Below are 14,574 nucleotides of genomic sequence, written 5' to 3'. Positions count from 1 at the left end.
AACCATAGTGCTGAGTGCCATGTCCGGTTGTTTCTTGAATGCCTCCAGGGAGACTGACTTCACCACTTCCCCAGACAACTTATTCCAAGGATTGAACACCTTTTCAATAAAGAAATTCTTCCTGATGTCCAAGTTGAACCTTCTGTCACACAGCTTGAAGCTATTTCTTCTTGCCCTGTCTTTGGCTGCCTGGCTGACCCCCACCTGCCTGCAGCCTCCTTTCAGGCATATGTAGAGAACAATAAGGTCACCCCTGAGACTTCTTCTCTCCAGCTTAAATACCCACAGCTCCCTCAGACACTCCTCGTAGGACTTGTTCTTACCGAGCATGAACTCAACCCCCTCACCCAGACCATGGATAAAGATATTAAACACCTGTCTGAAAAACAGACCAAAAATCCTGTATGTGTGAATAGCATGAATCCACTGGCACTATGAGAGGTAAAGGTTACCTTATCTAATCACCCACAGAGTCACTCTCTTATCTCTGGATCCTCTGTTCCCTTCTGCCACTTGCCAGTATTATAACAGAGCAGTACCACTTTGTTACCTTCAGCAGTGTATTTTTATACACTGTATAGTCTAAAATTACACAGCCTGCTACACGCCAGGAAGCCTTTAGCCTGTATGACTTACCAGCCAATTAACCAAGGTATGTTTACACTTCTGTTCCACTAGCTGCAGACAGACTCCCCATCTTGAAGACAATTATTTTCTACTGCAAATTAGATCTGCAAGTTATGCTTCTCTCTTCTAGTAGTGATTTTAATAACCACAGGCTGAAAGGGGGTAGTTTTTCATGCCTTTATGAATATAAATATCAGATACTTTAGGTATCTAATGGTATTCATACAAACAGTATCACAGACTATAACCAAAAATACAGGACATGCATCTTTATTTTTTTTTTTTCTTAATAGAATTTTGTTTTTCTTCTGCAGGCCTTAAAGTCCTTCACAAAGGTGAAGGATAAGTTGCCAGGAAAACAGCTTTATAAGGTGGCAAACAGCAGTACAAGACTGGCATTTATAGGTTATGAGGTACACACTCTGTAACAACAGCCAAAGGTAGGTCCATGAGCTCTAAGTCTATTGTCAGGATTTACTAAGGGTGACAGTGAAAATTCTTTTCAGCTCAGCTTCTCATGGGCTGGCAGGTGTTCAGCCATCCCCAGGAAAGCAGAGTTCCATCATATACAATGGTGACTTGGGAAGACAAAAAGCGTCACTCCAGATGTCCCCCCACTTCCTCCTTCTTCCCACTGTTTATCTATTACTTTATATACTGAGCATGGCACCATGTGTAGAGTATGGAATATCCCTTTGGTAGTTGGGGTCACCTGTGTCCCCTCACAGCTCCTTGTGCACCCCCAGCCCCTCCCTGGTGAGGTGGGGTAGGGAGCAGAAGAGGCTTTGACACTGTGCAAGTGCTGCTTAGCAATAATGAAACATCCCTGTGTTATCAACCCTGTTTCCAGCAAAATCCAAAACAGAGCCTCATATTGGCTACTGAGAATAAAATGAACTCTGTCCCAACTAAAACCAGGACACAACATCACCAGAACCATCCAGGTGAAAAAAAACCAAAACATGTCTATTAGCAAACAGGAAAAAAATTAATTCACATTCAGAGAATATATTAGGAGACAGAAATCCCAAGCGCAGCATCACTCCAGTGTTTCCCTGATACTGTGGGAGCTGCAGGCAGTATATAGATGAGATATATCACCCCTGTTACTCCCAGCAGCAGCCCCCAGCTGTGTTCTGTCCCATCAATGCAGGAGCTCAGCTACACCAAGGCCTGAGCTGGGTATCACTGGTTTAACTCCAGCACCAGTGACTGCTGGTTCCCCTGCTCCTGTTTCAGCTCTGGAATGGCCCCACTGGAGAAGTGTGACATTCCCCCACACGTCTGAGTACCTCAGAGTGGTGAGGACTTGCTGCCACCATATCCACTCCTCAGGACTTAAAGTCAGGACTGAGATGAATACTGGAATGGCAAATATGGTAACAAAGACAATAAGTCACATTTCAGATTTTTTATAAGAAAACAAATGTTGCATTCCTAATGATATTTTCCCTTTTTAATTTGATAATGGATGATTACCTGGTAAAACTTATGTAGGACAATCCATAAGTTCCTAGGCTGGTAAACATGAAGCATTTCCTTACTGTAAGATTTTTTTCTACTAAGTATACTGGCAATTCCTGACTTTGTCATAACTGACAGCCAGCCATATTCTGCTCAATTTTCTTCCTCTTTTTGAATTCCAACTTCTAGGTCCCTGTCAATAACCTCAGCAACAAAGACTGGGCCAGAAAGGAACCATTCTCCAGGCTGCATAGTACAATAGATATGCTTTAGGTGAAATCAAGTTGACTGGATTTTAAGAGTAAAATCTGAGTAGCAGGAAAGAAGGACTACCAAGGAAAACAGGCAGAAAAAACAGTTTGGACACTTCACTTGTTCTCCAGGATATCTCTTTTCATATCATTCTAATACAAATATTTTCCTAGTGCAATGATATATTGCATAAACTTATCTCTACCAATCCCAAAATAGCCTTTTAAATGTCTTTTTCCCTAAGTAAAATCTAAATTAATGAAGCTGAATAGTAAAAAATTTCTTCATGGTGTGCATCAACAGGCATTTTAATAATTGAAAGCACTCTGCTTCTGGCTTTTTGGTCCCTGCTTCACTTACAGTGTTAACCAATAACCTAGTAATACAGCTAGGTTTGGTTTAATGCTATATCAAAATATTTAATTCTGTTTAGATCTCAATTTAAAATATTTCATGGGCTCTAAGTCTGCTTAAAAAAATGAAAGTAGAAAATACAGTTACGAAAACATAGTCTCTCAAAGAGAGACAAAATCAGTTTATATATTCAACATATATGTAATCATTCTAATTATGGTCATCCATATTCTGTTTCTTTGAAGAATTTCTACATACTGAGAAAAAATAGGACTTTTACAACATTATCAAAAGACATTTGCTAATTACAAATGTTTGTAAGATTCTGAGTAGCTAAATACCATGCTGAAGTAGCACAAATTGTAACTAAAATAAAAAACACAGTAAATATCTCACTCAGATCAGCAGAAGAGAAAACCCAACTCCACAATAAATATCAAAATGTGTTAAAATCACAGGAGACTTACACAAGACTTGTGTCCACTAGCAACTTGTGAAATACACTGTGCAAAGAACCAAGCTGCTATGAGAATAATACAGCATATTATTTAGGGATAGTCCAAATTGCACACTTGGTAAGTAGAAAACAAAGTTGGTCCTGGAAATTTTTTCAGTTTTAATTATTGAGAAATTAAAGAAGAGGAGGTGGTCCCTTGCTGCAGAAGCTGATCTCCCAGGAAAAGTATCCTGCAGGGCAAACCAACTATTTCACACCCAATGTATTGGAGATAATAGTTTTGAGTGAAGAAATGTCCATATGAAGCCATAACTGAAGACCAGGAATACAAACAGGAAGGTCATTCACACAAATGGAATAATTTTGATCAGTCATGCTCCTGTGCATTCAGATGCACAGCTTGCCAGAGATAGAGCAATATTTGCATGAATGCTTGTACCAGTGAAAATACGGCACTTCAGCCCTTTGGGCCTGCAATATACTTGAATTTTGGCTCAGACCTGTTCAGAGATACTAAGATGAGCCATGAGTACAGGAATAAAGTGGACACAGGCTTTTAATTAAATTCAAAATGACTAAAATGGCCTATAGGCTATCATACTTTATACTGGTGATACCTTACATGTTCCTGAACAGTGTGACCTTGGGGAACAATGACATTAGATTGAAGAGAAGGGCAATTTTGAGGAGCTTGAACAGAGCCTAATATCAATTTGTGTATGTAGAAACTTCCTTGTCAATCCCATAGCAACAAAAAGACGTGAATTCAATCATACAATTAATTAAAGTGAATGGGAAATTGGGATGAGATAAAGTAAAATGAAAGGATAAGAACTGTTGCTCTGAAAACAAGATAATATCAACAGAATTAGAAATTTCTCATGAAAGAAGGTAAAAATTAACATTTTCACTTGGATGCTACAATGGCAAGGACATTTAAATATAATTAGTTGGATGCCTATATGATTTAGAAACAATAAAATGAGAAGCTGAGAAGAAGCAAAGGGGGAAATATGTGCTTAGGAACCACACACAATTTGGAGAAGACCTCTTTTTTTGTAACTGGCCAGCAAAGTTATAAAGAAGCTGCCTATTTTGTGTATTACATTTAACAAGACACTCAGCCAAAGTCTGTTAGTTTCCTTTACATAATATGACAATAAATCATGTATCCTACATGTCTGGAATGTTCTGGAGCCTTTTTGCCTCTTCAGGTCTAATTACTGATGTAACAAGGCCATCATTGAGAATGAGTGCTACTGAAAACTTACGTAAATGCAGAGTCAATGGGGAAAATGGTATTAAAATCTCAGAGAATGTCCCTTTCAGTTCCACCATAGCAGGCACTATTTAACACAAGATTTGTTTGCTCCCAAAGGTCAGTGAGCCAATCCTGATCACAGTCATACTGTGCCCTCCATCCCTCCTTCTCTATCCCCCCATAAAAAGAAAAAAACCCCACCCACTGCAAAGTTAGGAAGTAACAAGTACTGGTCAATTATAAGGAAAGTTCAAATTAAGTAGTTTTCTACCTGCTTGGTGTACTACCCCTGACTTTAGCCTGCTGATTCATTCAATTTTGTGAAAGGACATTCCTGAATGTCAATATGTCTCTTCAGGTTAAACTGCTGGGTGCAGCAGTGTTCATTAACTCTTAGTTCCATGCATAGGGAATCCATGCAATGAGGCTCTTTTTGTAGAACAAGTGAGAGGACAGAAACAGAACTGACCACAGGCACTGACATGCTTTGTTTAGAGGCACTATGCTTAGCATGGTAAATACTGGTAACTGGCTAGGAGATTAAATGGTAAAAAAGTCAGTCTTGTGAAGTTTCGCTTTCCCAATTTAGTAGCAATAATGGTCTACATGGATCAGGCCAGGAGCAGAAGAGCAGTTTCCCAAACAAATGCTAGGAAACTCCCTGTGCTGGTGGCATAGGCTAAAACTAAAAACTGACAACTGTTTAATACACTCTGGATCAAAACTTCATGATTAAGTTTGAAAACTGATAGCAGTCCTTCTAGGTTCAACTGAACTATAGAAACTAATCTGACTGAATTTTTTTTTTTCACCTAAAAATGCTGATTGTGTCAAAAGTGAAATATGTACTGGGGGGAAGGAGTTGTGGTGGGGGGAAATATACTATCAAGGAATGTTCTTCATTTCAAACAGTTGTGTAGATAAGCCTTCCCAGAACTGGACCATTTTCAGTCAGATATTACAGTTGTAGGAACAGTCCTGCCTGTCTTCACAAACTATTTCAGAGCACATTTTAAATGGTGTGCTGCAAGGTAGGATGTTGGGTTGGGATACCTCTATCCTAACCTCTGGATTAGGACATTCTAGGCATCTTCCTCTCACACTGCATTTCCTGAACTCAATTCCTATCTCACTGTCATTGTGGCAGATTTAGAATAGTTTATTCAATTTACCCCCTCTAATAGCACATGAAAAACACATTCCCAGACATGTCTTAATTCAGCATCCTCCAACAAAAATCAAGGAATGGAGTGTAAAGAGAAAACATCTGATATGTTGATCTACATTATTAGGAAATTCCAATCTAAAAAATATCCTGGTAAACATTACAAGGAAATTCAGAAAAGGTCCAAGGAAAGGACCAACTGGCCTGTCCTAGAGATTTGCCCATGTCAGATCCTTCTCTCTTGACAATTAACAAAGTTTCAGGTATGAGCGTTGTCGAAGGATATACTGAGCTCATATTTCATATTCTCCTACTGGTGATTGAAAGGATGATTCCACCGCATGGGATTCTGTCCATCAGCAGTGATGGACACACATGATATGGAAAACTTCTTGTCAGACTATATACATGCCTTCTGTATAGGGTGACAGGGCTGGGGAGACATGTGCTTCCCAGGCAGGTAAACTGTGTTCCACAGGGCTGGGGAGGTGACCCCAGAGTGAGGCAGCTGTAAGATGCCTGGCAGGGAGCTCACACCCAGAGCCAGACACTGACTGATAAAGGATCTAAACTGTGCTCAGGCAGATTCCTTTAAGGAATAACAGGATCCATATACCTCCTATTTGAGAAAGATAAGCCAATGACAAGACTTGAACAAGAGGATTCAAGTGATATTTTACCTTTTCACCTTTCTCTCCTTTCTGGCCTGGCAAACCAGCTACTCCCGGCAATCCTGCTTCTCCCTGATTTTAAAAGAAATAAAAAAGTCAACAAAACAAATCTAAAATATATTTGGTTAGGTTTCCTGTCTTTGTCACAAATGCCTAACAAAGCAAATGACTCAATAAATATAGTGCAACACCCAGGAGAAGTATTAAAAGAAAACAAACATTCTGCAGAATGTCATTCATTCTCAAGTAAAAACATTCACACTAAATATAATGCCTAAATATAATTCTCAGTTTTACCATGGTACTTTTTTGGGTCTATATTCAAACAATTAAACCTTACTGACATCTCTAACTTTACATTAACTAAATCCAAAATGTACTGTTTCTTAACTGGGAAATACAATGTAAGTACATGACAATGCTACAAACCAGTAAGATTTTTTCATGACTGCAAGTAAAAAGCAGAACTGTTTTTATATCTAGCAGGATTAAACAGCATGATGCATTAAAAAGCAATAGGAAAACGTTATACTTTATTTGGAAAGCAGTAGCATCTCTGTGTAGATTCTTGCTGCATCCCTGGAAGCATGTATATTTTGCTGGCATGAGCAGTTGCTGGTGAGGAAGTCGTAGCCAGTAACCTCTCCTCATGTGGGCACTAAAACAAAAAGATTTTCTGGTTTTTTTGTCATCTTTGGTTAATAGGTAAATACCATCCAACCACCAGTTTTAAGTTACCCCCTGTTTTAATGCTCCTATACAAACCATACATGGAAAGTGGCAACAACTTCTAAACAGAGAAAAAAAAGCTGTAAAAAAAATAATCCTAGATATTGAGAGCCTTCTGTTCTAAAATTGATGCCAGCTAAAACTGATGTGACTTTCCCACTTCTTTCTTCCAAAAGACAGAGTAATAAAGAGGAATAAAGTCTCCCAAAATTAGAAGCAGTGAAACAGAATATGTCCATGGGGAGAAAAAAAAAAGACAGTACTTCTCAGTCTCATCCTGTCCTCTGCCCTGGTCCTAAGTGCAAAATATAAAAGTGAATGCTAAGGAAAACTTCTAATTTTTTTTAAAAAAATAATTATAATTATAATTATAATTATTTTTATTATTATTATTATTATTACTATTTAATTTTTTTTTTTTGGTAGTTAAACACTTCTGGTATATATAGTTTGGAACCAAAAACTCCTGAAGACAAGATCTACCTGTCTGTGGCTCCTGAGAACTGAGCCAACCTGAAGAAACACCCCAGGACAAACCAACAGAACTTGCTAAATTTCAGAAAATCTCATTAAGACGTTATGAAGTTTTTTTTTTGAACCTTCTGTCAGAGAAATTCTCACAGGATTTACTACTTAGCATAGAAATTTGTATCCAAGTATAAATTCTTTCCCTTAAATTACTGAAAAAGTAGCTGTTATAATGGGTAAGGAAGTTGTGAAAAATAAATCAGAAAACGTAATGCTAGCTTTAATATAAAAGTCATTAACAAGTAGTCCACCATTTCTTACATCTTAAATACAATATAAATTAAACTGATGGTGCTTTTAGATACACAGATGAATGAATGTTTAAGTGTTATTAATAGATCCTGTTGTTGAGCTTTTTTTGTTATTGCATCATAACCGCTCAATAAATTTTATTTCCAAGCATGAAATGGAATCTACAGAAATTGCTTTCATTTCTATCAATTCAATTCATTACTATCAAGAATAAATTTAGAAATAGATTTGAACTACTAATCATTGTTTAAAATCAAAGTTTCCCCCTGAAATTAGATCATGTGTTTTTTAAGCTTCTGAGCAGCAAGTCTTCTGCTCCTCTGTTCTTGGGCAGATTTTTTCTCTCCCATCCAGGTACACTTTCCCCTATCTCTTTGTGGATGTGATCAATCAGTCCTTCTATATGCTCCTGGCTCTCTTCTGCTGACTGCAACACTGGTGGTCATGGGCACTGTCCACTGTCTCAGAGGAGCCTGATCTCACAGACTACTTATGACAGCAGGCCAACAATTTAACACAATCTCTTTCTGAGGCTATTTGTGGTTCACTGTCTTTTTTTTAATGGGCTAGATTGAGCAAAATAATTACATCTACTTCAAGCTATGGTTCTACTGTCTTCCAGTTTACACTGATTCTTGTCTTCCAAAACAAGAGGGAAAAGTGAGCCCTTTAAACTAAATCAATGTTTTCCCTTATGTTAAACAATATATACACATCAGCATGTGCATTGTAAAGAAGAAGTATTTAATAGGATCATCAAGGTTGGAAGAGACCTGTAGGATCAAGTCCAACTATCAATCTACCACTATAACTTGTCAATTATGAAAGACCCAGTCCTCCATTTTACTGTATTAGAATAAAGGAAAATCAACACCATCCTATTTTTCTTCTCTTCCACTGTCATGCAGACTCTTTCATGGGCTTTGGTTATAACATCTGTAAAGCTTCACAAGATGCAACTGCTACTGAAATGGCCTCTGCTGTTTGAAACCATTCTCAAGTCATCACAGTGACTTGTTTCCTACTCTTGAGTCTTCTTCAGTTACTAATTAGACATTAATGAATGTTAAGAAATGTATTTAAAAAGCACTAGCAGCACCTAGTGCCTTTTGCTGAAGTTCCACTGTACCACTTATTTAGTCAGCAAAAAACTACGTACCATGACTCCAGATATGGAACTCATTTTTAGAAGGCAATTAAACTATCACTTCTACTGAATTTTTTTAGAACTCTTTAGCAAGAAACAATAAAACAATTTTTTTTGTATTAACATTTGCATTTTAACAGATAACTTACCAAGTCTGCAGATATTTCACAACATGTATCTTCTGTTGCAAGTTGTGAATTACAATAAACCGCTATGTGGTGAAGTTCAATCTATTAAGAAATACAAATACAAAAGAAATTAATATGAGGTGTGAAAAATTATGCATTACAGCATGCTTTTTGTTATCTTGGGGTAGCAAACTTCCTCTTTGAAACACTGCATATTTTTGAAATGCTTGAAAAAGACAAATCCAAAACAATTACACAGATCCTCATTTAAGGAGTAAATTATGCAGTCTATTACTTTGATGTAAATCACATTTTAGTTTTCATTTATTTTCATGTAAGTTGCATCCATCTGTATTGGTTTGCTATATTACACAGGCACTTCAGCCTTATAGACATCCTCCAAAAACCTTCTTTTCAGGAAAGCAATTTTCCTCTGCAGGAAACTAAAACAAAGGTTTGATAAACTCTATCACATACATCTATTTCTTTGGACAGACCTTTTCCTGGACATTGCCACTAAATCACCTGAAGAGAAAAAAATCACAAATTCTGTATGTGAAGCTTGTGTTTCAGAGACTTTGTGTGGATTGATAAGATGAGAAACAAGAAAAATTCTAACTAGCTATTGTTGTCCTCATATGCATCAGTTTTATATCCTCTTAATCTCCCTATTGCACTTGGCATTGAGAAAAGTGACTGTTGGTACAGGATCTGCTCTGCTGCCTTCATCAGCTTTAAGCCCATAATGTTTTCCTGCAAATGTGGAAATTGTGACTGACAACTTCCACTCAGAATTATTCAACTCATATCATGCAACCAGCAGAAAAAACCTGCACGCAATTTGGAAATGAGGAGACTGCACACACATTTCAAATAATGAACTCTTAGACTTAGAAAATAAAACAAAGCATGAGCTTGGCTCTGTGAAGTAAGAGCTCTGAGCCCAGGCCAAAGTGCTTAGTGCCCCACAAGAATGATTCCTCCTGCAATGTTAGCTTGCAGTTACAGTGTGCTGTTTTCCTCTGGAAGCCTACAGCATACATAACATCACTGAAGCTTTCTGATGGTCACTATAAACTCCAAGGCAGATGCTTTAAACCTGGTAACTGCATGTCAGTGTACTTAAAACAAACTAGTATTTCCTGAAGATTTCAAATTACTTGCTGTGCTTTCAAATTACTTGCTTTTAAATTACTTTCCTCCCTGCATGAGGAAACAAAAGAGAGCGTCCCTGGGACACAAAATAGCCCAGAATATTATGGGGTTTCCTTGAGTAATGCTTGCACCAAAGGTTGCAGGAAACATACCTCTGGCCACTTTCCAGTCCCTCCCTTTTGGATAAGGGAGAGACAACTATGGACAATGTGCCCTAATTCTACATAGCTGAATTACTCTAGAAGACCTCAATACAGAGGTAATCCTTAATTATTTTGTCTCTTGCCTTTGTCAAAGACAAAGTGTAACAGATGACTGATACAAACCTATAAATTAATCTTACAAAAAATGAAAGAAAAAAATTATAGTAATAATATATCTGTGGTAATTAGGTGTCTCTCCAAATTCAATACAGAAAAACAGACTCCTTAAACCAGGACTGAGTTTTATGCAGTTACTTTGGCAACAGCTTTGTCTTAGCAGATGCTACAGCAATGAATAATGTTTAAAGAAAAACACTGAAGGATTTCAAATTAAGAATACACACTCAAAAATAATGTCTGGGTTTGAGCATTTGATCTACTTGATTCTTTACAACTGTTTAAGTAAAAGCATGGCTAAAACACTGCTTTAAGTTGTCTGTTTGTCCTTTCATACTACTCACATCTACAGGCTTATCATCCGCAGCACGAGAAGCAATCAGTGTCCTTCCCTGCAAGTCAATGGTGAATTTTTCATCAGTCTGCTTTCTCTCAATTAAATTACAATCCAAATAGAGGGAAATGATCCCTGACTGCACGCTAATACCAAGCTTATGCCACTGCCGATCAAACAATGGATAAATTTCTCGACTCTTAAAAGTGTAGTGCAGTATATTTCCCTGAGAGGATCTGGTCATATATTCCACCACCTTTTTTGTACCATCCAGGAGAACAGAGATCTGAAAGGAAGACAAAATAAAAGAAGTGGTTATTTAAAAGTTATAAGAAAGAAACACATACGCAAACCATATGTAACAAAAATATGTCAACTACATACACTGGGCAAGAATTATGTTATGAAGCATTCTTCTGTGTAACTTGGTAAATACTTATCAGCTATAAATCATAATATGAGTTTATTCTATTTTGCAGTCTAAACTGAATAAATTTTGCTAAATTTCTGTCATTCCTGCAACAAATTATCACTTATTTCAGAGCAGTCTGTCTATTCATATAAACTTTAGCTAAATCCATTAATGAAACATCCATTATTACATGTGCCATATTACATGGGGAGAAAAAAGGAAGAAGAAACGTTTTGAAGAAATAAATTAAGGATGACTCTAACCTCAGGTGTGTCATACTGATTTAAAACTTGCCATATATACCAACGCTCTTTCTTGGTATTTCTCCGTACACGGAACGTAGCAACTAGAGAGTATTCTTCAGGAAGCCCATTTGGAAATACTTGCCTGGAAGAGAAGGGAGTAAAATGATTTCTTGTTACTCTTATACAAACAAGCACCGCTTTGAAGGAGTGAACAGAAATAATGCCTGGTGAAAACAAGAAGCCAAACACTTGCTCTCACTCATGCGCAGGTCTCAGCATTCAAAAGTGTTTCTTATCAAAAATACAATTCAGTTTCTTTATAAGAATGAATGACTGAAAGTTTTATAATTAACTTTTGTTCTAAATTTTTTAGCATCTGTGATTAATATAAATAGGAGCCTAAAAAGAAATGATGCAAAGTGAATGTCCCACATGAAAATATTTTAAAATACATCTTTTCCCAGTTTATTGCTTGGGATAATTGAATAAGTTTTGTAGAGGATTTGTGGAATAATCCACATCCTAATCAAAACACCGCTGGACAGGGCTCATAATAACCTGATCTAACTTTCAAGTTCATCCTGCTTTGAGCAGGGATTTGATCCAGTGACCTCCATGGGCAATGACTCAGACATTCTGAGCATCAGAACAGTTGGACTTTAGCAAGCTTGAAAAAAAATAAGGAATGTATTTTAGAACAAATTATTTACTGTTGTTTGACTTTGTTATTCCTTTCTTGCCTAAGATGTGTCCATGTTTCAAAAAAAATCTGACCTATATCACAGAAGGCACCGAGCTCTTTGAAAAGTTTGTATTTCACAGAAAACAAAATCTCAACTCAAATCAAAACCTCAACTCTACAGACCTTGATAACCATTAAACATAAGTGTATGTAATTCTGTACTAAATAAATTAGGATGGTACAATCAATTTATTTAATTTGAAGCTTCTGCATTATAAATAGTGATGAAAATTAAAACCACAGATCTCTACACAACACTGGAGTAGAAAAAGTGTTCATATCACTGTTTGCAATCAGCTAGCCATGGTGGAAAAAGCATTCCCTGGATCAGAGATCAGGAAACCTGAGGACCACCCCACACAGCAGAAAAATTTCTTCAATTTTATTTCCCATAATCATGTGAAGTAAATGGTTTTGTTCTAAATAACTGCTGATGGGATTACAATTATAAAGCAATGTGCTATAAAGCTTTTCTTAAAAACAAAAACAAAATAAAACAAACAACAAAGGTTGGGGCAAAGAAAGAGCAAAGCACTACAGCTGATGAAACAATAGCCCCACAACCCTCCTGGAAACCGTTGTCCTTAGGATCTCAGGAAAAATGCCTCCCGTGCAGAGAAGCCTGCTCTAAATCCTGCCAAAGAGCTTCTTTAAGGACTAGCACCTATTTAAGTCGCTTATGTGGGAATCACACTTCTTTGGCTTATTTCCCACAGCTGATTCCTGTTTTATCCTTGGGACCAAATTGGCTGCTGTCCCACATTGTTAGTGGACCCATATGCTGTTGTACAGCTATAGATGTTGCAGTGCCAAAAGGCAAGGCAAAAGAGAATAGGCTTGGCTGTACTTAGACCTAGATTTCATACTTTGTATTTCAAATATAGTATAAAGAATATGTTTTATGGTTTATAAAAGAAATACCTTCAGCAGGAATGAGTGTGTGACTGCAGAACAATAAACTACCCTGATATGGGATCAGCCCTATGATTTCCTGCACCCCAGGCAGGCTAAGGAGATGGTATCTCAGGTTTACAGCTGTAAGCTAGACAGGATATCTGGCTGTGGGAGCATCTGATTAGCTCTCCAAAATCAATTCACTTTCCCAACTAAGTTCCATATTGGGGACACTGGGGAATTCACATTAATGGACAAAGGACAGACAACTGCAGAAGAGAAACGATCAGAAGTCTTCATCAAATGAAGGGAGGGGAAACCATGACTGGTACTGTAGGTCTGGAAGACAAACAGAAGCAGTCCTTGGACAAAGTGGCACTATTTTCTACACACCCACACCAATCCACCACTGCTTTTTACTCTATAACCTCCTAACACTTTCACAGCCAGATAGATGCATGACAGGAATAAGTCTTCTAAAATTGTGTTTCTTTCACAATTTTCTCAAATAAGTTTGGTTGTATGAGTACATGTGATATAAATTTACCTTCCCTAACTGTTAACCAAACCATTCAGGAATCAAAAGAAAATGTAAGGTACAGGCCAGTGTTACAAAAACCATCAGGAATTCACACTAACTTCCCTTTGAGCTGACAAAGAAAACTGTATTGAGAGAAATGAGAAAAGCAGACAAGATCAAATTAATTCCTAAGGACATTACCAATTTCAGAGGAGTCAAATAAAGAGGGAAGATTTAAGCAGAATCGGACCAAGGATAAATCCAGTTAGATTCATGAAATACCTTGGGTAGGAAGGTACTTCTGGAGGTCAATGGATTTTACCCTGGGTTTAAAGTAGGGACAACCTGAAAATTATGTCAGGTTACTCTTCTGTTGTGCTGAGTTTTGGAAGTATCTAGAATGGAAATTATTCCACAACTCTTTGGGAAATCTCTTCCAGTATCTGACCAACAACCAGCACAAATTTAATACACGACTACCATATACCAGAGATATAACTCAGCACATTTAAGAAGCAGTATATTTATTTTGAGAAGAGTTATCATTGGTACCTATATGAAGATTCCTTGGTGACCAAAAAATCATTAACAGATGCTTTAAAGTATACAATTCAGTCAACACTTCTAGCTAGATGGTGAACATGAAAAGGAACAAAATAATGGGATGAAATACCCAGAAAACCAGCAGGCTATCTGCTACCATACACAATTTCCCCTATGCTCTTGCTCTCTGAATGGCTTCAAGTGACTGTAATAGAATTAAAAAATGCATTGAGCATGAGGTGACTTCGGCACAGATGATTAGTATGATACTTCAGTGATATTTAAGTATTATTACCATGGTATTTTCCACTCTGTAAAATCAGTTAAAAAAGCCTCAGAAAAAGAGAAAGTATATACACATTTTTAACAATAAA

At 37.2% G+C, this 14,574-nt stretch overlaps 1 protein-coding gene across 1 annotated transcript in view; it reads right to left on the bottom strand.

Annotated features, from left to right (window-relative positions):
• The window catches only part of COL19A1 (collagen type XIX alpha 1 chain), a 181,560-nt gene that overhangs the window by 139,238 nt on the left and 27,748 nt on the right, over window positions 1-14,574 (bottom strand). The window contains exons 5-9 of the mRNA XM_023922405.2: window positions 11,520-11,643; window positions 10,855-11,130; window positions 9,057-9,137; window positions 6,784-6,909; window positions 6,261-6,323 (exon numbers count right to left, since the gene is read on the bottom strand). Coding sequence (XP_023778173.2) covers window positions 6,261-6,323; window positions 6,784-6,909; window positions 9,057-9,137; window positions 10,855-11,130; window positions 11,520-11,643 — 670 coding nt within the window. The remainder of the gene's footprint in view (window positions 1-6,260; window positions 6,324-6,783; window positions 6,910-9,056; window positions 9,138-10,854; window positions 11,131-11,519; window positions 11,644-14,574) is intronic.

Source organism: Cyanistes caeruleus, chromosome 2, assembly GCF_971803275.1.
Source record: "Cyanistes caeruleus chromosome 2, bCyaCae1.hap1.1, whole genome shotgun sequence".
In the NCBI taxonomy this organism is placed as follows: domain Eukaryota; kingdom Metazoa; phylum Chordata; class Aves; order Passeriformes; family Paridae; genus Cyanistes; species Cyanistes caeruleus.
The sequence above is the reverse complement of the archived record's forward strand: the minus strand, read 5'-3'. Positions and strand labels throughout refer to the sequence as shown.